The sequence below is a fragment of the Euprymna scolopes genome, chromosome 29 (assembly GCF_053919585.1).
Source record: "Euprymna scolopes isolate OS-2025 chromosome 29, ASM5391958v1, whole genome shotgun sequence".
Taxonomy (NCBI): Eukaryota; Metazoa; Mollusca; class Cephalopoda; order Sepiida; family Sepiolidae; genus Euprymna; species Euprymna scolopes.
In genome coordinates this window covers 98879601-98901382 of record NC_136510.1, presented here as the reverse complement: position 1 = coordinate 98901382, position 21782 = coordinate 98879601, and the positions used below count along the sequence as shown (strand labels likewise).

Below are 21782 nucleotides of genomic sequence, written 5' to 3'. Positions count from 1 at the left end.
GTGGTTAACAATACACTGGAAACCTGGATGTGCCAGGTTCAAATCCAGTTCATTCTACAGAAACATTTTCTTAGTCTCTCAACAAAGGAGGGATTAGACCTAGTAATTCGCTTCCGTTCGCACTTTTTTTAATAACCACGGCTTAGATTTAAAAAAAAAAAATTTGCAGAAACATTAGTCATGGTGATAGTAAATTTTTGCCAGAATGGATTTTCCGACATAACTGATTGCCCCCTTAGAGGTCATTATAGGGGTAATATTGCTCCAAAATCGTTCATTCATTTATTTGCACTTTTCTCAATAACCACAGCTTGGATTGTTTTGAAATTTTGCCCAAACATTAGTCATCGTGAAAGTAAATTTATCATTTGTGGAGAGGGACCTTGCATGCTCGGCTTGTTCTACTTCACACATGCCCTTTCGTCCATCCTCTTGAGGAGGGGAGGTAAATACATACATCACTGATACATACAGCACCTGGTATTTTAAAATGGTCACTCATTTAAATACTGACCAGGCTCAATGACATCTTTTTGTAACTTATTGAAATAATCTTTATATGTCTGAATATTTCTTTAGGAAATTGTGATTTAAAAGGCAAGATACAACAATAGTGAGGCAAACGGAAAAACGCGGATGTCAATGAGATTTCGATAGTTGGGAGACTATTTTTCTTACCGTTGTCTGAACAGGAGTACCTTCTGAAATTTAAAATTGTCATTATTGAGATCTTATTTTGCTACTAAGGATTTTTCCATTTCTTACAGAAATTAAAAGTAAAAATCTTTATTGTGCTGAATTGAAGTACATTTCTTTTCTAAACCAAAAAGTTCATATTAAGTGTAGCAGACGACCGTGATAAGTCATGAAGGCTGATACCAATCAATACATCTAGATAGTGTTCATTTATAGCAAACCGTATTAACAAATGATCAAGCATTGGTCAACTTTGATAATCTGATATGTGTCAATATGGTATAGCCATAAAAGAATTGTCTGTAACAGTTTTTTTCTTCAAAATAGATTTTTTTTTTTTATACTAAAATCTTTATCAAGTATGTCTTATTCTCCTTTAATTTTCCTTCACAGATGGATTAGTTAATTTAAAACCGGAAATGACATGTTGGTAATGACACGTTAATGAAAGATCACTAGAAAATTAGATTTACCGATTGATTCCTTTTATCATGACTGACCTTAGTCATATTTTGTGTTTGGAGTTTAATTTTCAGATTTATTTTCTATCAAGTTCTTTTACTGAATATTTTCAAGAAACAGGACAACTTTATAAATTATTCTGATATCATTGCTATATGTGAATTTTCAGAATGCCTCTTTCGTCAATTTGAAATGCAAATTTTATAGGGTGCTGCATGAGTGTTCATCTTTAGCATTGTGTTTTGTAAACGTGTGCTGATAATGTGTGCTGTGGCCTGTAAAATAAGTTTCGAGCTAGTAAAAAAAATGTCGCTTTATGAAAGCCGATTCGTATTAGGTTTTTTATTTGTATCTAACATGCTTTTACTAAATCGGTATCTGTTGGGGAAATGATTATGAAGTCATGATTTGACCACTGAATTTTAAAACATGTTTGGTGAACTAATGTAGGATCAGATGAATAAAAGATGTTTTAAACAACAAGAGATATAATTGTCATCATCATATTTAGTTTTAGATGTCGGTATGTGTTGGACGGCTTTTAGAAATTGATTTTCAAACTAATCTATATTTGTCAAATTCTTCACCTTTATTGCTCTCAAATTCATCCTTATCACCAAAATAGTGAAATCAGTAGCCCAAATTCTTGATTCTGATTCTTAAAATTTTAAATGAAATGAACTGCAACTCCAGCTTTGACTCCAAAAATTTGACTACAACCTTAGAAATGTTCTCCAATTAATAACAATGTGTGTGTGTGTATATATATATATATATTAGATATTATAGTGTTTTAGTTTTACTAAGGATTGTCTCAAATGTGTAGGATAACATTAAATTACTGTGCAGTTGTATTGGAGTGGTAAGAAAGCTTATTGTTGTATATATGTGTACATAAATATAGTAATGTGTGGTGGTGTTACACATCTAGAAGCCAAATTGGGTTTGGCCTCCAAAAGGTTTGTGTTGGAGTTGTTCACAAGAACCTGTAAACATAAACAATCAGTTCAATCCTTCCTTCAGATGCTAATAACTAACATGGTTAGCACTTATGTCCAGTCATTACTGGTGGAAAGAACAATCTGCCTCCATGGAGTGGTGTTTGGTTTGAGGTTTAGTGTTGGTTTCAGAATTAAACAGAAAGAGCCCCCAGTTAAAATGCACTTGAAGTTTACATCAGCCAAAATTTGAAACAAATACAAAACCAGATGGTAATCCGAATAATCCAAAACATATAAATTATCAATCCTCACCTTAAAAATTTTGAAACCATGGTTGTTTTTCTTATGTTAATATCAATTTGAATATTTAGTGTTCTTAAAGTGTGGGTGCTTATGGAATTTCTACTAAAATTATGGCTGAATTATCATCACCATCACGTCTGTTTACTTTCGATAGCATTAATTTTTTAACTTAACAAGTAGACCTTCCATTGTTTCTGATATAATGAATATGAGTACATCCAGCTTCTTCCTCACAAGAATATGATTTGCTGGTTAAGCCATGAATACTTACTGGTAGAGCAGTTTAAGAGAGACATCAAAGGATACACTGGAAGTTTAACGCTTAAGCATGTACTAGCTCAAGCCGCAAACGTTTAGTAAGACAAATTATTATTCGAATATGTAGCCAAGACTACTTGGCTACTTCAAACAAATATATTGCTTTTGCCAGACATATCAATTTCACAGACAAGTACTAAATCATTGTATGACATCTCTTCTGGATAACCTGTACAGAACTCTGTGAACAAAGCTTCTAAAACACAAATGAAAAGCAACGGACTCAACACAGAAACCTGATGTACTTTAACATTAAAACTGAATGAATTCAAGATTGGGTGGCGATGCAATGATAAATGTTCAAGAGATAATTGATAGATAAAAGTTAGGTATTATGATTTGTTTAAATTCATTTGAAATCTGGTTAGTTTGATAATTTGAACCTGCATCTCTTGTATATATTTTCACTTTGAGATTACTGCAGAATAATTTTTTATAAGAAAATCAGGGTTCCTGAAATAAGCTTAATTTGATATTTGTTCCAACACACATGTGTACAGATGTGTATCAACTTTTATAGATATAATCAATGTTGCATTTTAAGTGAGTTTTGATCACATTATAGTAATTTTTTTTTTTTTTTTTTTTTTTTGCAGTAATAACTATTTTGTTAACATTACAAATCACAAATCGACCTAAGTTGGGAAAATGGGCAAATATATCGAAATTCTTACAATTTCAAGTTAGAATATATCATTAAATTTGTGTGCATTTTAATGAAATTTAGATGGAGAGAAATGAACAATTCTTTCCCTTGTGTCATTAATATTTTTATCAAGACTACTTCAAATTAGGTTGCTAGTTTCATTGGCAAACAATTTTATGTCAGAATTTTTTTTTTTTTTTTTTCAAATGTGTTGCGTGCTATATTGTGTCTCTATGTAAATAAAGATAGTATCATCTTAGAATCTCTTGTTTTGAGTTGTGTTTCACCAAAAATCCAAGTTGAAAACTTTAGGATATGAAATACGTGTTTGATGACTTTAATGTCCACCATAAAAATTGGCTTTGTTTATCAGGTTGCAGCTGGATGTTCTACTTAAAGCTTCTCTATAGTCCATTCCTTCACACAGATAGTAATGTTCCCAATCCGCCTCCCAGATTTTGAACACTAGCAGGCTTCACTTGTAGACCTATTCCTCACCATAGTACTCAAGGATTGTGTGACTAATGCCCACAGTCCGCTTGGAAATGCAGACCACCTAGCGGTATCAGTTGACATCACACTAAAATCCCAACCCCAAGGTGAGGAGCCATTGCTCAAAACAACAAGATACTACAAAAGGGCTGACTATGAAGCCATCAGAGAATACATCAGATTCCCTCATGGACCAATATATTCTCTCCTCCTGCTGAACAGTGTGCCAATAAGACAACTGAATGGTGCAAAGCAGGCAATGAAGCACATGTTCCCACACAAAAGTATCATAGCAAGCCCCACACTCCTATGGTTCACTACTTTGCACCAGGTCCAATGTATTCCATATGTCATGAGTTATACAAATCAGCAAAAATTTATAGATGCTAGAAATCATTGTAAGAGAGAAATAGCGACATCCAAAAGAAAGCATGGAATGCATAGAATTACAAAAGAGTAGTGAATAAAGGGCAATCAGTAATTCCCCAGATTACCCAACAACCAGATCGCATACATGGCAACCAAGAAGGTGAAACTGCTTGCCCAGCGATTCGCCTCAACTCCACCTTAGAACCAACAAACAACTTCCTTCCCAAATTTCCCTATGAGAACTGAAGCCACACTAGACTCGCATACATGATATCATAAAAACTTAGACACCTCCAAGGCGTGTGGGCCTGATGTCATCCCTGCTATACTAATTAAGAAATGTTCAGCTGAGCTAGCCTCCATACTTTCAATGCTCTATAATAAGTGCTTTGCTGAATCTTGCTTCTCTAATAGTTGGAAGATGGCCTCTGTGGTACCAGTGTACAAGAATTCTGATGAAAGGACTGACCCTATTGATTATTGCCCTATTGGTCTCCTCTCCATCTTCACTAAAATCTTTGAGACCTTAATCAAGCACTAGCCCACCACTTTGCAAAAGCAAATCTTCTCTCTGACAAACAATATGGATTTAGGCAATGTCATTCTACTACAGATATTTTAACGTTCATCTCTGAACGCATGTACCATGCACTGGATAAGGTGGGCTTGATATATCCAAGGCCTTTGACAAAGTCTGGCACTAAGGGTTGCTAATGAAAATTAAATCCTATGGTATAATTGGACATATACTAAATATGATTAGATCCATCTTAGACAATTGGACCATCCAAGTTGTCATTGATGGATGTACATCCAAACGGCATAACATTAATGCAGGAGTGCCTTAGGGGTCGATCCTTGGACCACTGAAATTCCTGATATTCATAAACGACCTCCCTGATAATATTGTATCCGAGATGGGTATATTTGCTGATGATACTACTCTCTATAACATGCATGGGGAAAGAATGGATGTACATAAATCTAAGACAATGGCAGACTGTAGTGGAATGGAGCCACAAATGGATGGTAACATTTAATGCTAGTAAGACTAAGATGCCTCTCCAATCACTGATATCCATGACAAATAACGCCCTACTTGAGAATTCTTCCTTCACACTTCTTGACCTAACATTCATGGGCAATACGAACTCGAACAAATATATTGAGGACATTGCGAAGACTGCTGCAAAGAAGGTGGGTTCCCTCTAGAGCTAGAAGACTATTCACTCCTGAAAGTCTCCTGTACCTCTACAAGGCCGCTATTCGCCCATGCAAGGAATATTGTTGCCACATCTGAGCTGGTGTATCTGCCACTAGTCTCTCCCTCTTGGATAGGGTTCAAAGAGTTTTCAATCTAATAGATCCCATTTTGTCAACTAAACTTCAACCTCTGTTCCATCGCCACAATGTTGCACCTCTGTGCCTATTTTACAAATATTTTTAATTGAATGTGTTCTGATGAACTCCTTGCACTTGTGCCCCCTCAACGTACATATCCCCAACAAACCTGCTTAGCCACAAAATCTCACGCCTTCACTGTTGAGGTCCCTAAATGTCAAAGCTTTCTACTATAATAGTTTCTCCCTACGAACAACTAGACTTTGCAATTCTCTTCCTGCTCCCTGCTTCCCTGACTGTACTGAAATGCAGAAGTTTAAATGTAACATAAACAAACATGTTAATCTTTCCAAATAGTAGCCCCTTATGTCCAAGCAGCAGTATGCCTTGTGAGTAAAAAAAAAAAAAAAAAAAAAAAATACTAAAAATATTCAATTTAAAAAGTTTTACATGTGTAAGAATTTTTCTCTTGTTTGAAGGTTTTCTCGGTGCCAATTTGATGAGATGATGGAGACCAGTATTTTTATTGCGCATCTCTAAGTGATTGCCCATTAACACCAAAGAGTGGTTTATCTGCTTTTTTGTTTTTTTTTAAATTTGTATTTTTATAAAAGAATAAAATAGAATTCATTTAATGGTTCTATGCTCTACAAGCCACTGTGCAATCAAACTTCTGTTTGAAATATACCAAAAGGGGATTTCAATCTTTTTGGTCGAGGTAATGATATACAACCACTACATTTTCGCTGAGTACAGTTTTGAGTCCTTGCTAGTTCAAAATTTTGTACTCAAAAACAAATATTTAGTAATGTGAAAGTGATTTCCTTGACATTATTAATTCGCAGCCATCATTTTATTTAAAAGTTATAGGAGAGTGAGGATGGGTAGAAGTCTGATTAAAGAAAGATCAGATTGAACAGTACAACCAGGATTTACTTTTATTTTTTTTTTTTTATTATAGCATGTTATGATCAGTCATTTGGTCAAATTGGGCCTTTCTGATTTTCTGTTCAGCCAAAGTAAGAGCCTAAGTAGAGTGTTAGATACTCGACCATTTAGCCAACCAGGACATGATTGAACAGACACCAGATGCTGTCCTTCAGCATAATGGATTGCAACCCAACGCCAACAGATGATCCTGTTAGAGGTTGGTCTTATCCCTCTGCAGATGTGCAAGTGGCATAATCTACAGCCTTAGCGGAAAAAAAAATCTAATTTCAAATCTTGATTCCTACGAAAAAGATATCAATGTTATATTCAGTTTTTTTTTTTTGTCAGATTTTATGAACATTAAAACACATTCATATATACTAATGTAGATTTAATTTCCGTGAAATAGATTTGCATCATTTAAACAGTCCATTCCAGTAATCCCTTCACTGCATCCACTGTTTTGTTTTATGTCTATTCTATAAAATTGTAATTTCCTTAACTGACATTTTGTTTTCCATTTCAGTCGGAGGAGGATAAACTTCTACAAGAAAATCTCAACTTGATGGTCGAGAGACTTTGCGTAAGTATTCAAGTTTTTTCTTTGTTTTAACAAACAAAAATGTAAACAATATTGCACCAGGATTGTGGCTTCGGAACTCTGAATCTTTTGACTCCATCTCATTTATTATTTGGCACTGAATTTATGTAATTGATTTTGACAGACAACTCTCATCTCTGTGCATACGCTTTTAGCTTGGGTAGGTCTGTGTCATTAGAACTTGTTTATGTAAAAGCATAATAAACTGTGGCCATATAAATAGTAAAGCAAACTGGAGTTTTTTAATACTGATTCTGATTTCAATGATTTTTTTGATTTCTTCCAACTTCCCCGCTTTGTATTGCACAGATAAAAATATCACTGGTTACATTTCTAAAAAGAAAATTGTCCTATTTACTTTACTGCCCACAAGAGGAAAGTTAGGCATAATTTTAGTTTTTGTTCTAGTGAAGTTCCAGCTCTTGATGGGAACAAAAATACCATATGGTCTTGTCAACCCTCTTTTCTAATGAGGATTCCTAAGCAACAATAATCCATCCCTTCCATCTGAAAGGAAAAGATAAGGCCTAGAAGGATGGCTTCCTGACACTGAAAAGATACTACACTTTGAATTATTTGTGTGTAAAAATGTGTTTTAACAAAGTCATCAAATTGAGTAGTCGGTCGTCTGCTAGTTTTAAGTAGACTCATTAGCACTTACCATAATACCGCATTTACTGTGCCATTCTACTTAAAATATCCTTAATAATTTGAATTTAATTTTTTTATTAAATGCCTGCAGAGACTAGTGTTTCATCCTTTTGGGAATCATCAGTGCAGGATGTCATAATTAACACCAGTTGATAGATTCGAACCCAGCGACAGAAGCTATCCCTGGCTTCATTAGAAAGGACCATATCCATTCGGCTATTGTTAACGTGAGAAATGCTGTTGAATTGTAAACATTAATTTTTTAAATGCTAATTCATGTGTGTGTGTGTATATATATATATATATATATACACACACACAAATTCATTAGAAAAAAATGGGTAGTGAGACAAAAAACAATTTAGTAAGACCCTTTCAACCTCTTGTAAAAAGTAGACCTTTCACTGTTTTTCAGTTTATTCAAAACTAAAATCAAGTGAGTCTATCTCTAAATGTGAGTAGAACAAATGGAAAGAAATGAAATAGGAGCTGATAGTGTCCTTCCAAGATAGATATAATTGGTGGAGGTCAAAAGCAAAATAAAAGTGGGGAATGGGCATGTTAACTAAAGAATTATTTGATTAGATTGAAATTTTGCGTGTGATTGTTATTAAAAAGCATAAGATCCATCAAATTTGGACAATTTGAAAGTTAGAATTCTATCAAAATTGTAACTATAATTGAACTTTTCAAGGACTTCATTGGGCTACAATACAGACCAAGTAGTGAGTCTTTGTGATGAACAGAACCAAAGTTATCACCCCAAATGTGGCTAAATTGGTTCTAAAGTTTGACCATGATTGATATTTTCGTCAACTTTGTATCAAATTATATGGACACAAGGTTGTATGCAAATTCAACTGAAAACATAACCTCCATAATAGAGTTAAATAATTTTGAAAAAGTGAAGACAAGACTTGTTTATTCAACTGATTCTTCAATTGATCTGGGATCCAAGAGGACAAGAAAATGTATGCCCCATGCTCAAAGATCGTGTATAGATTAATACTTAACTATCTTTCGTAGATAGAATCTCTTAACTTGTACCCACCTTTTGTTAAAGTTCCTTCTAATCTATTGACGTTTGAAGAAGGAAATTGGATCCTGATCAAAAGAAAATCCAATTTCCTCAGCTGCATAGTCCTCCCTACCATTCTAACTATGATCAGAATCGCAAAATTATTCATATCTTCCTATCTCATTGCAGGCCAACATTGTCAATTGCATAAACATCAGTAATATCTTGTTGACATATTTATAAAACAGTTGTAGAAGACATAATTAGCTGTTTTTTCCTCTGCTCTGTTGCAGTAAAGACAGACATATCTGCTAGTCTGCATTGTAAGCCATTGAAGGGTAGCACATTTTAGGCCAATTGCCAGATCAGAGAGTACTCTGAATTGTTGAAATAACCCTAACCTGGCTCCTAATTCCACTTAGAGCGAATCTTCTCAACTAACAATTTCAATCACTCTTCATGCAAATTTGGAATGAACTTCTTCACTAAATCCTTGTATAGTTTCTTTTTTTATTTCATGAGAAGTTGCTAGACCGAAAGCATTTTCTGGGTACAGCTTTGGCACTTGATAAACTGTGATTCACCCTTTTGTCTCTAAAGATGAGACTAGGAAAGGCAGGCTCACATCTTTGGTCCCACACATATTCCTCTGTCATGGGTCAACTTAGAACGGTCAGTCTCTCAACATGTTGGTGACTTGCCAAGTCAGGCTTCTACAAGAACGTTCAATCCATTCTGGATGAATGCTGTTTTATTTACAACAAAAGTGAGGATTAATGATCCAATACATAAAATCAATACTGATAAGACAAAGAGGACTGAAAAAATCTCCCAGATCAACAAAAAAAATATACTTTCTCACAAATATCTACATGTACACTCATTAGTACCCCTCTTCCCAAAGAAAACAAATGATATTGTGATTAATGATTGTTTACATAATTCATGCAATGATGATCACCTGACAATCTCTACTTCACTTGTGCAATTGACAAATTTATGCAATTATATGAAATTCTCTCCATTAATTTGTTTACAAAATCTACTAAAATTTCTGATCTGACGAGTATTTATTTACACTAATCCTGCTCGGATAAACCGTATAAAAATTTGATGCTAAGTGTTGAAAATAAGTCAGAAATGTTAATGATATGAAAATATAAAAGGAAAAAAATATTTTAGTTTGTGCATGAAATTGAGCAAAAGTTGTGATCATCGTTTAAGTTGCAGTAAACACAGGGAGAAACAACTCTTTAATTAATAGTGATCACAAGGAGGAAACAACTCATTTTTTTATTTGTTCATGTATCGGTTATCATAGACCAAATGATTTGCTTTTTATTTATTCAATAGTTATCACAGGGAAATGATTCACTCTTAATTGGTGAAGCAGTAATGATTGCAGGGTGAAGCAATTCCTGCTTTGTTTTGCGTGATATTTTTAATTTCAAATAAAACCTTGTATCACAAAAATGTCTTAGCTATAAACATGTTCATTTTATTTGGATTCTTCGAATTACTGTTCTCATCTGGAGTTTCATAATGTTTTGGTCAATGTAACCTCCCACCTTCTTCAGGTGTATCCTATCAAATTTGGGAATCTGCATGGAATTTGGAACAGAACCTGTTATTTAATCCACTTGGATAGTATGCTCTCATTCAGTCAGCCATGACTAGGCAGAAGTTCCAAGTAATTCACAACTGTGAATGTCATGTCATCTGCACTGAGGATTGAACCTTCCAGCAGAGTGTAACTTTTACAACTGAATTTTACCAAGTATTTTATCCACTATATCACAGCCTCTTGCGGACTTGGCTGGTATGACTTTTTAGAATCTTAAACCTATTTTGTTTTCTAGATGCACCATTTTACTTTTTATATATTCCTATTTATTACTGTGTGTGTGTGTGTGTAATATATAATATATATAATCATATTTATTACTACCTACTTATTACTATATATATATTAAATGAAAGATGAGGAATAAAAGTTATATATAACTTAATGATATCATCGGAACAATAAGGGAAAATGAAGAAAAAACATCTTTAGGCCATTTTTTTTCTTAATTTTCCCCGTTAACTTTTTTCTTAATGTTCCCCGTTAACTTTTTTCTTAATGTTCCCCGTTAACTTTTTTCTTAATGTTCCCCGTTAACTTTTTTCTTAATGTTCCCCATTAATTTTTTTTTCTTAATTTTCTCCATTAATTTTTCCTTATTGTTCTGATATAATAAAGTTATATATAACTTCATCTTTCATTTAATATTGTTTCCTTCTCTTAAGTGTTGAGTTTTTCTCATCTTGACAAATTTTACTTTGTTGATTTACTCTTTGATAACATAATTATATTATATATATATATATATATATTATCTGTTTATAATTATGATTATAACATTATGATTAATGTTTGTGTTAAATTCTAGACTAAGTCCGCTTAGTAGTTGATTGTCACCCAGCATATGCGCTAGTTCTTTGGGTCTTACTCTCCATAGTTTTTCTCTATCTATAATTTCTACCCAGTCATGATTGACAGAACAGGGGTATGCTACCCCCATGGATTAAATAAGTTCCATTCAAAATTCCATGCAGAATTTTGAGTTTGACAGAAAGATTCCCAAGTTCGACTAGGTACACCTGAAGAAGGCTGAAGGTTACATTGACTGAAACGTTGTGAAAATAACATTTAAGATAAGAACAATAGTCTTTATTTTAGTGCATTTATAATCATTACTTTTTAAAGATTGCCTTTATATGCGAATGCATCATAATAAGAAAATGTTAAAAAATTTGATGTTGCCCAGACGTCTTTGTTCATCTCCACCTTCTAAGTTTACTTCTGTTAAGAAAATAGTTGCATTTTTCAAAAGATAATTGTTTTCCAGAATTTCTTCTATATTAAAAAAAACAAAAATAGAGGAAAATCTTTATGATGTACGTACCTGTAACAGAACGAAAAGATCACATTCCAAAAATCACATAAATGGATCAAGCAATTTTTATAAAGAAAAACATTAAGCAATTAATGGGAAATTGTAGACATCACAAGACTTAGTATGGTTATCTTCCATTGTTTCTTAAAGATGGCGACACGAGACAATCCTTTCTTGCTTACTCATAAAATTTGACTTTCTTGGTTAAAAATAAAACTACTTCATCAATTTACATAATTTTTTGAATATGACAGTTTCATTCCATTACGTGTACGTACATCATATATATTTTTTATTTTTGAATTCTGGATAAAAGCCAGATAATTTTATGGACAAATATATTTTACAAAATTAAATTTTAAAATAAAATTGCTTGAACATCTTCTAAATCCCACCTTCACATTTCTTACTAGGAGTTAAATTTCATTATTAGAGTATTGTTTGGTTATTATCAGTTGAACAAAATCGTTATAAAACAAATAATTAAAATTAAAAAGGTCTTGTCTAGAAAAGATTGATGCAACAAACTTAAAACAATTGTTTTCAATATCAGTAAGCAAGCTCTTAGAGTACATGAAGATTTACATGAGCAATGGAAACAATGGGGATGTCTGGTACAAAGAAATAGGGGGTTAATTTAAGAAATCTAAATGAATTCTTGTGGATTTAATTTGCTAATTATTTTTAAATAGTACTTGAAAGATTATTTTAATGGTATTACATTTTTAATTTCAATAAATATTCAGTTGATAATAAATAAAAATAAATGCAATGTTTAAATTATCAAAGTTCCGTTGATGCAAAAAAGACACGTAGGAAGTCGTCTCTTAATTTTATTAGCATAGAGATTTAAAATATTTTTTAATATCTGTTAAAAAAAATCTATTGTTCAAGCAACATTGAAGAGATCAGCATAAGAAAAAAACAAGATCATGCTAGTTGGATAGTTTAAGCATTAGCACAAATTAGTTTTTGATAAAACCAAGCCTGTATTATGTTTATTACAAATAGGTTGCAAGATAACAAAAAAAAAAATGGTCAAGCGTTTTCTTTATAATTTTTTAACACTCTTTACCAAATATTTGTTGACCTACTGTAGAGTTCTGTTGGTCCTCGATTCATCGGAGAGGGACCTATCTTTTCAGTGGCGTCTGTGTGTCCGGACAATTGGCAGGTAACCATCCATTAGTTTTTCCTGAAATGTTGCCACAGATTCTATTTCATTAAATAGATGTGCACAGTAAAAAAAAAAATTTTTTTGCAAAAATTCTTGTTGCTCAAAGAGGTCAAAAATGCCCCAAAATGACAAAAACTGATACTTTTTGCCCCATGACTTTTGATTCATCCGTTAGATTTTTCTGAAACTTGACCAAAACGTGGAGCCCATTGTTCTTAATATAAATCCTGTATTGGTGACCCTGGCAAAATTCTGGTTCGCGTCTTTGGGGACTTTTAGTGCTAAAAATGCTCCTTTTTGTGGCTCTTTCCATATTTCTCAACAACAAAAACTTGATACGTCTGACTATGTAGTGGGTTTCATGGTGGTCAACTCAAATATACATGTATTAAGACTTGAAACTGCACCGTTATCCATTTACTCTGGGATTTGGCGTATCCAGAGGCTCAAAAGAGGGTAAAAAAAAAAAATGCCCCCAAATGGCCAAAAGTGACACTTTTTTGCCCCATAGCGTTTGATCTATACATAAATTCAGTATAGGTGACCCTGGTAAAATTCTGATTCGCATCCCTCTGAGACTTTTTAGGGCTAAAAAAACATGCCTTTTTGGAGCTCTTTTTTCATATTATTCAAAAACTTGGTATGTATGTCTATGTAGTGGTTTTCTATGGTGCTGAATTGAAATATACATATCTTAAGGCATGAAACTGCATGGGGAGGTTAAAAAATATTAAGATTCTTTAAGGGAAAACTTATAAAGATATAAAATGCTCAACATATATACTAGCTGGTAGCCTGGTATAGCCTGGTCATACAATATGTTAAAACATGATATTTTAATTCATGCAGATTGCGTATATATTATAGAATCAGTCCTCTATGGATTATTATATATTACGATGAATAATTTGCCTGATAGGCTAATTCGCAAAAGATAAAAAAAATAATGATAATGCCGTTCATCAAATTCAGGCGCGTTTGTTTACAATATCACATCAGCTGAAATTTGTGCTTGACAATAAATGTCCTGGAAAATTCACTTCTGATTAATGTGTAGTTTTAAAATATGCAAAGAAATGATTTGCAGCAATGTTAAATGGTATTTCTTTTTTTTATCAAATGGAACTCATTAATGAGAAAAAATTAAAATGGTGAGGTACACCCGGGCTTGAACAAGAGATCATTTAATCTGTACTTGAATGCTGTACCAGTAAGCTATATCTTAAGATTACAATAAATCTTTTTTCTTTTCTTTTTTCTTTTTTTAAGGAATGATTTGGTGAAATTTTATTATCTCCCTTTGTTGGTGTAATGCAAAATATCCCCCTTGTAAAAATTCTTTTTATCTAGAAGAGAGAAAAGCTATTTTTAAGACCAGATATTTTTTATGCTTATCAGATGAATATGTGTGTGTATATATATATATATATATATATATATATATATATATATAATTACTAGCAAAAATATTTATTCACTTTCTGGGCAGCAGTTAATCTAAAAACCAAATAATATCCATTTTATATCCTGATATGAATTGGACGGATTTAAGACATCGATTTACAAACTAATTTATCTCTGGCTAGGTTTATTTTTATTCCTTTTTCAATTCCATATTAATTACTTTCTCCCATGTTTTTCATGGCTTTCTTCTGTGAACTGGACCTGCTACCTCAACTAATAATGGCCCCAGAGTGGGGGAAATCTAGGAAATAGTTTAATATTTAGACTTCAAATAATCCTCAGGTACTGGTTGAGGGCTTGTTGGAAATGTATTACTCAGCCAATTTCAGTAAATATAAAATTTTTAATTTTTGCATATCTGGGCTCAAATTGCCATATTTAGACAGACCAAAAACATTTTTGGACATATCTCTCCTTAAAATAATCCCCTGATAATGATGGAGGGCTTGTTGGAAGCGTATTTCTAAACCAGTTTAATTTAATGAATTTTTTTTTTTTAATGTTAGAGCATATAAACACGAATTGTAATATTTAGACATTTTGGGCTAAAGGCGGAACAAAAGCACATTTTTGGATATATCTTTAACACAAATCCTCAGAGTATGATCATTATTCAGAGAACCAAATGTTTGGTTGACTTTCCTGCAGTGTCTGGTCGAATTTCTATATTCGGTGCAGTGTTTGTAATATGATTGTGCTTGGAACCAGATGTTTACTTTTGGATCTGATCCCAACCACGATCTGTTGATGACATTCTCTGAGTTATCACACTGAAGTCGTTTAAGACAACTTGAGGCAGATTAATCAAAGCACTTTGTTAGCTTCCAAACCCATTTCATATTCTTTTGATTCTTCAGACTACTGTTCTCATCTTGAGTGTTATTTTCACGTTTCAGTAGAGATAACCTTTGACCTTCTTCAGGTGTATCTTGTCAAAATCTGGAATCTAACTTGAGGAATCTGCACAAAATTTCGAATGGAACCTTTTATTTAATTTGCGGTTGGAGCATGCTCTCGTTCAACCTTACCTCACCTTCAACCTCAAAAATAGAAATCAACAAATTTATGGAATTTTCTTAGAAATTTTGTAACCCAGTTTCTTATTAAATTAAAACTAAATATAACATTTGCTGACTTATTTACCTGTCGAACACACAAACACACATATATATATAACTTTCTAAAACACTCTTTAACCCTAACAATAACACTAAGTTCGAGTGCCCCCCCCCCCAACAAATGGGTACATTTGCCGATGACACCACGCTCTATAACAGATATGAGGGGAAAACAAATGAACACATATCCAAGGAAATGGCAGAAACACTAGAGGATGACCTCCAATCTGTAGTGGAATGGGAACAAAAATGGATGGTCACATTCAATGCTGCTAAGACTAAGCTTGTTTCCTTCAATAACTACAAGAAACCTTCTCTACCACCAATAGCAATGGCCAAGAACACATTGCCTGAAAGTACTTCTTTTAAACTCCTTGGCCTAACGTTTACAGGGAATATGAACTGGAATAGATACATTGAGAGCATTGCCAAGGCTGCTGCAAGGAAGGTTGGCTCCCTTTACCGTGCTAGAAAACTACTTACGCCTGACAGTATCCTATACCTCTATAAGGCCACCATTCGCCCATGTATGGAGTACTGTTGTCACATCTGGGCTGGTGCATCTGCTGCTTGTCTCGCTCCTGGACAGGGTTCAAAAGAGAGTCGCCAACCTGATAGGTCCTGAACTGTCATCTAGGCTTCAGCCTCTGTCACATCGACGAGATGTTGCATCCCTCTGCCTGTTCTACAAATACTTTAATGGTGAATGCTCTGACGAACTGCAAACACTTGTACCTCCCCGACGTAACTACCCCCGACAAACCCGACAAGCTACTAAGTCTCATCCCTTTACAGTAGAGATCCCTAGGTGAAAGAAAGCCTTTTACTCCAATAGTTTTTTCCCCAGAACTGCGGGTCTTTGGAACTCCCTTCTGGGATTCTGCTTTCCCAACTGCACTGATATGCAGAAGTTATTGTAAGTGTAATGTTAACAAACATCTTTCTACTCATCTCCCTTCATAATGACCCTGCTAATTAAGTCCCTGATAGTAGCCCTCTGCTTCAAAGTGACACTGTGCCTTGTTGGGGTGAAAATTGAATTGCAAAAAAAAAAAAAAAAAAAAAAAAAAACCATACAAGCGTCTTAAACAAACAAAAAATAGATCCTTCCTTAAAGAAAAATGCACATAAAAAATAAATTGGTTAACTATCCTAAAATGCTAGAATGGCCTGAAAATGGTGAATTATTTTACATTAAATTTTTGTGAAACTAACCGCCCCTCCCCTCTAATATTGTTTTTGTTTCTGTCAAGTCTTCAGTATGTTCACACATAATTTTCATTAGCCCTACAACTAATTCAAAGTCCGAATGGCAACCCTCTCTATATTCTCATTGCATAGAAACCCTAATCGTCTTTAAAAAAATAAAACAAAAAGCATAAACGATTTATCTCCCATTAAAAAAAAACAGTTAACTGCCCTAAAACGCTAGAATGACCTGTAATAGGGAATTATTTTACATTAAATTCTAAAATAATTTGTTTATCTTTCATTAAAGTTTTTCATGGCATTTCATACATAATTGCCTAAAAAGGTAGAATCACATTTTGGAGGGGTGGTCAGAAGGGGTTGGATGGGGTTAAACAGAAGGTGTTAATCTACAATAATACCAAAGAAATATTGCAATATGTTCATTTTTAAATGGTCCTATGTTTAGATTCAAGTTTTTTGTACATAAAGCACATTACAATTCAACTTTGAGTTCTCCAACTTCTTTTCTGTTTATGGATACATTGCATTTTTAAGGAATTGCAGCATATTTATGCACATTTACTGCAGATTATTTGGAAACCATGAACTTTTGGATATTTTCAGTCACATATTTTGATTCCTTGTACAAAAATACACTTGCATGGTAAATTTCATTGCTTAGTCTTGTGTTTTAACAAAGATATGACAGTTTTACTGAAAAAGTAGTGTAAAAAATGTGACAAAACGCATATGGTCTTAAAGAGGGCAAAATATCCAAACGTGTGAGGCACAAAAATAGTCATAACTTCCTTGATTTTTATTAGATTTTTAAAATTTAAAAAGATTCTTTCTTAGCTCATCAAGCTCTTTCTATGTATACCAATATTAAAATATTTTAAGCTATTTCAATTTTTTCATGTGTATTGCTACTATGAGTGTTGAATTAAGTATCAATATGAACGTTATGATGTATGATATTGCTACTTAAATCTTCTGTGTTAGTATGATATAAATTTTTAAAATATGGTCACAGTTTTAGTAGCATTACAAGCATATGCTGTATTTTCGTGGACATCGGCAATATTACATACCTAATGTGCTTCAACAAGTCATATCTTTTTTATTTGTAGGTCAATTTTTAACAGAATTATATTGATGGAAAGAGAATAAAATAAGCATTCCAATGATGTTAATTTATTTTTCTTTTATGCTCCAAGTTAAAAACAAAAAAAACGGTAAAAAAGGGAAACAGTTTTTTTTTTTTTTCAATGTTTACATTTTATACGTTACGTTTGAATACATATGTGCGGGGTTAAATTTGATTGGATATGACTGAAATTTTACGGACTATATAAACAAAGAAGTCCATCTCTACTGGACTTTGATATTTTTTCTTATTTTACAACCACAGGATGCAAAGTTACGACCAAGCAAAGTTGACAAAGAATATTTCAAAATTGATAAGATAAATCGGCATATATCATCCATTTTCATGTATAATATGTAAATATTTGATAATTATTAATTGTGCAGAATTTTCTTTAAAATGTTATGTTATAGAAATCAAATCCGCTTACAGAAAAACGGTCACTAAGCGCGTCATGCGCTGAGCTGACTTAAGTATTCTTCTAAAAATAGAAACTGTCTTACTAGACTAGTGATTTTTTATTCTGAGTTCATCAATTTAAAATTAAAATTTTAATTATTTTCAAGTTTTTCAAATTTGATTTTGTCCAAACAATACTATTTTGTTGTTTTTTAACGCTTTCAGTACACATGCACTAAAAGTGTTTAAAAAAAAATGTACTAAGTACATGTGTTTAACTTCTTATTTGTACTTAAGGTAGAATTGTGTTTTAGTGGTTAAAAAAAAAAAAAAAAAAAACTAATATATAACAAATAAAAGGTACTTGTGCATTTATGCTACCATACTGAAATAATGTTATTATTTAGAAACCCATTCTTAACATCGGGAAGGAAGGGTGTTTTTTGTTAACTATTCTGTATTTTCCCCTAACAATTAAATAAAAAAGATATCGGGAAACATGAATTTATTTTTAACTCATTGTCGAGACCATTTTTTCGAATCTGTAAAGCAGATTTTTTTTTAACTGAGTATATCTAAATAATAATAATAATAATAATTAGGCGGTTCGATAAAGAATTTCATTGTGATGCATCTTGTGAATTTTTACCTTGTTTCCACCTTAACAGTTTTCTTTAAAATGACTACCTTTAAAGGTTTTAGGGTATGCTGAAAACAAATATCACATTTAAATTTTCTGCAAATAAGTAGCTTTCTGGATATTAAGCAATGTCATTTCTTATGTTATTGCTGGTGACCATCTTGGTATGCGCCTTTGTGCATAGTTTCTCAAGATTGCGCTTGTGCGCACCAAGATAGCCAGCAGCGATAACATAAGAAATGACATTGCTTAATATCCAGAAAATTACTTATTTGCAGAAAATTTAAATGCGATATTCGTTTTCAGCATACCCTAAAACCTATAGAAGTAATCATTTTAAATGTTAAGATGGAAACAAGGTAAAAAAAATTACCGTTATATTTCTTTATTTACATAATTGAATTTTCAGTAAAACAGAATAGAAATGACAAAAATTACCATAAACTGGTGAATATATATTGTTGCTTATCAGGATTCATGGTAATGTGAAAGTTACATCAAGGATTCACGTAGAGTATGATTTATGGTTGCATCTCAGAAAATAGGGGTATATTTTGGGCCAGATAGAGAAGATTTACAAAATTGAAAATTGGACTGGTCCCAAAATGCATAAGTTCTGGTCGACTGTGAGAATTTCCATCTTTTACAGTAATCCAAAATCTATATGAAAAGTTTTCGATTTATTTCTGAGATTAATTCATATCTACTCAATTTTTTTTTCTTTGAGGGGAGGAGTAAATACTGGCCATGAATGCTCTTTAGACATTCAATGGTTATACCTAAGATTAAGCTCTCCTTTGGTGAGGAGGCAGGAAAATGCCTATTCTCAATAAAGCTATATTTAAATACCACTATAATACTTTTGTTCATAAATAGACACCCACTGTATGATACTATGTGCCAGTTTTTAAAAGAAATTGAAATTTGTACCTCGGAATTTATAATTCATGGCTTATGGTAAAGAGATACATCAGATATGACTGCATAATCAGAAAGAGCACACGATTTTACATAAGAGTGCCAAGTTTCATGAGAATAGCTTGGAAAATAAATAAATGGTGGCAAAATTACAGAATTTCTTGAAATGTTGAGGTCCGTAATTTAGTCCACTCTTTCTAAAGAAAAATGTCCATGGAAAAGCATAAATTTTGGCACTTAAAATTCTCATAACTTTTGAACTACTGATGGTATTTGCATAATTCAAACGGTTTTAAGCATCTTTTCCATAACTCTTTTCATGCAAGTTGATAAAATAACAATTAGCTAAAAAGAAAAAAACCCACTTGTACTGCTAGTTTTAGATGATATATATTTTTTAAGACTTTACGATCAACTTTTTTTTTAATTTTTTTTATTTTTCTTCCTTTGAAGATTGTAATGCTGGGTATGGGGCAGCCAAACCAGCTGCCAACATTGCCCCGCTTTTTTATTGAAACCAACCGAGAGCTCTTTTTAGTATCCTCGCTGTTCCCTTAAGTGCAATTGTCTGAATCTCTTTTGCACTTGGTTCACTAGGAATATTAGTTAGGTAGGACTTCAGGTTCTTCTTAGCGTGTCTGTTGTGATTATCGACCTAAATGTGTCTAAAATTTGGACTGTTTCAAGCATTTTGTAATTATTTAAAAACTTTGATATTCTAGAGCTGTCAGGTGTAATTTTGAAATAGCATTTTCCTTGCTAAGTGCAAGGATTGAGTGGACCCATCTTATTGTCTTTTGATCTTTTTGAATTGTAATTTGAATTCTAAATAATTGAATGTTACCCATTTTGTCTGAATGTTCCGTTTTTAATCTTTTTTTTTTTTTTGTTAATTAATCTCATTTACTATTGTTCTTTTAGGAACCTGATCAAAACTTGTATAAACAAGCACTGGAATGTCTCCGAACTGAAATCCGCGCTTCAACCACTTCAATGACTTCAGTTCCTAAGCCGCTCAAGTTTCTGCGTCCTCATTATGGAACTCTGAAGAATGTCTATGAAAAAATTACAAATATTGATGTCAAGGTAATTGCTATATTTATCTTTTTCCTTTCATTTGATTATAATATTAATTTGGAAATTAATGATTTACTAATTCATTAAATATTGATAGCTGTAAAGGTATTTTGCATTCAGATGTTATTTTTTTTTAATTTGAAATAACTTTATAATTTAAGTAATCCATTATAAGATTATGCAATGTTCATTCGTCCAGTTTATCATAAAAATTACGTCTGTTATATAAAAATGTTTTAACTGGATAATCTTTATTTTTTGTCATCAAGTTAAAAACAAAACTTCACTTTCTATAAATTCAAATGAGTATTATTGTGACTATGGATGTCTCTTCATGTGGCTGCCCCATGGAGCAGCATTTGTCCTTTGTCTTAAGTCCATGCTGTGTCTAAGATCCTCAAGGTTTTTTATTTCTTGGAAATGTCACCTGGACAAGTAAATAAGTTGGTCTTCTGTTGTCATTAATTCTCTATGGGGTTGAAGAAAATTTAGAGACTCGGGATCTAAAAATTCTGGAGCTGAAAATAGAATGTTTTATAATGAATAAACTGGGCATTTTCATTTACGGAAAATATCTGCTTCCTACCTTTTGAAAAGAAACAAAATATAGAAAATTCTTTATGATCTACATACCTATCACAGAATAAAACTTATATTCAAAAAATCATATAAATTGATCAAGTATTTTTTTTATATATATATATATATATATATATATATGATTACTTCATTTAATCACTTAAATTAATATGCAAAGATATAATTTTATGCATAAATTTTTCAGTATTTACTTCAACAGTGTGCAATAAATAGGTAGAGCTAGGTAGTAAGCTATGAAAATACATATAGCTATATAAGCTATAGAGAATATTCCGCATTTCATTCTCATGAGAATGAAACGCAGAATATTCTGTGTAGCTTTACAGGGAACATGAACTGGAATA

The 21782-nt window shown here is 32.6% G+C and overlaps 1 protein-coding gene across 1 annotated transcript in view; it reads left to right on the top strand.

Moving 5' to 3' along the window:
• The window catches only part of LOC145252796 (26S proteasome non-ATPase regulatory subunit 2-like), a 74697-nt gene that overhangs the window by 9843 nt on the left and 43072 nt on the right, over nt 1-21782 (top strand). The window contains exons 2-3 of the mRNA XM_080112743.1: nt 7025-7081; nt 20683-20847. Of these exons, the coding sequence (XP_079968869.1) occupies nt 7025-7081; nt 20683-20847 (222 nt within the window). The remainder of the gene's footprint in view (nt 1-7024; nt 7082-20682; nt 20848-21782) is intronic.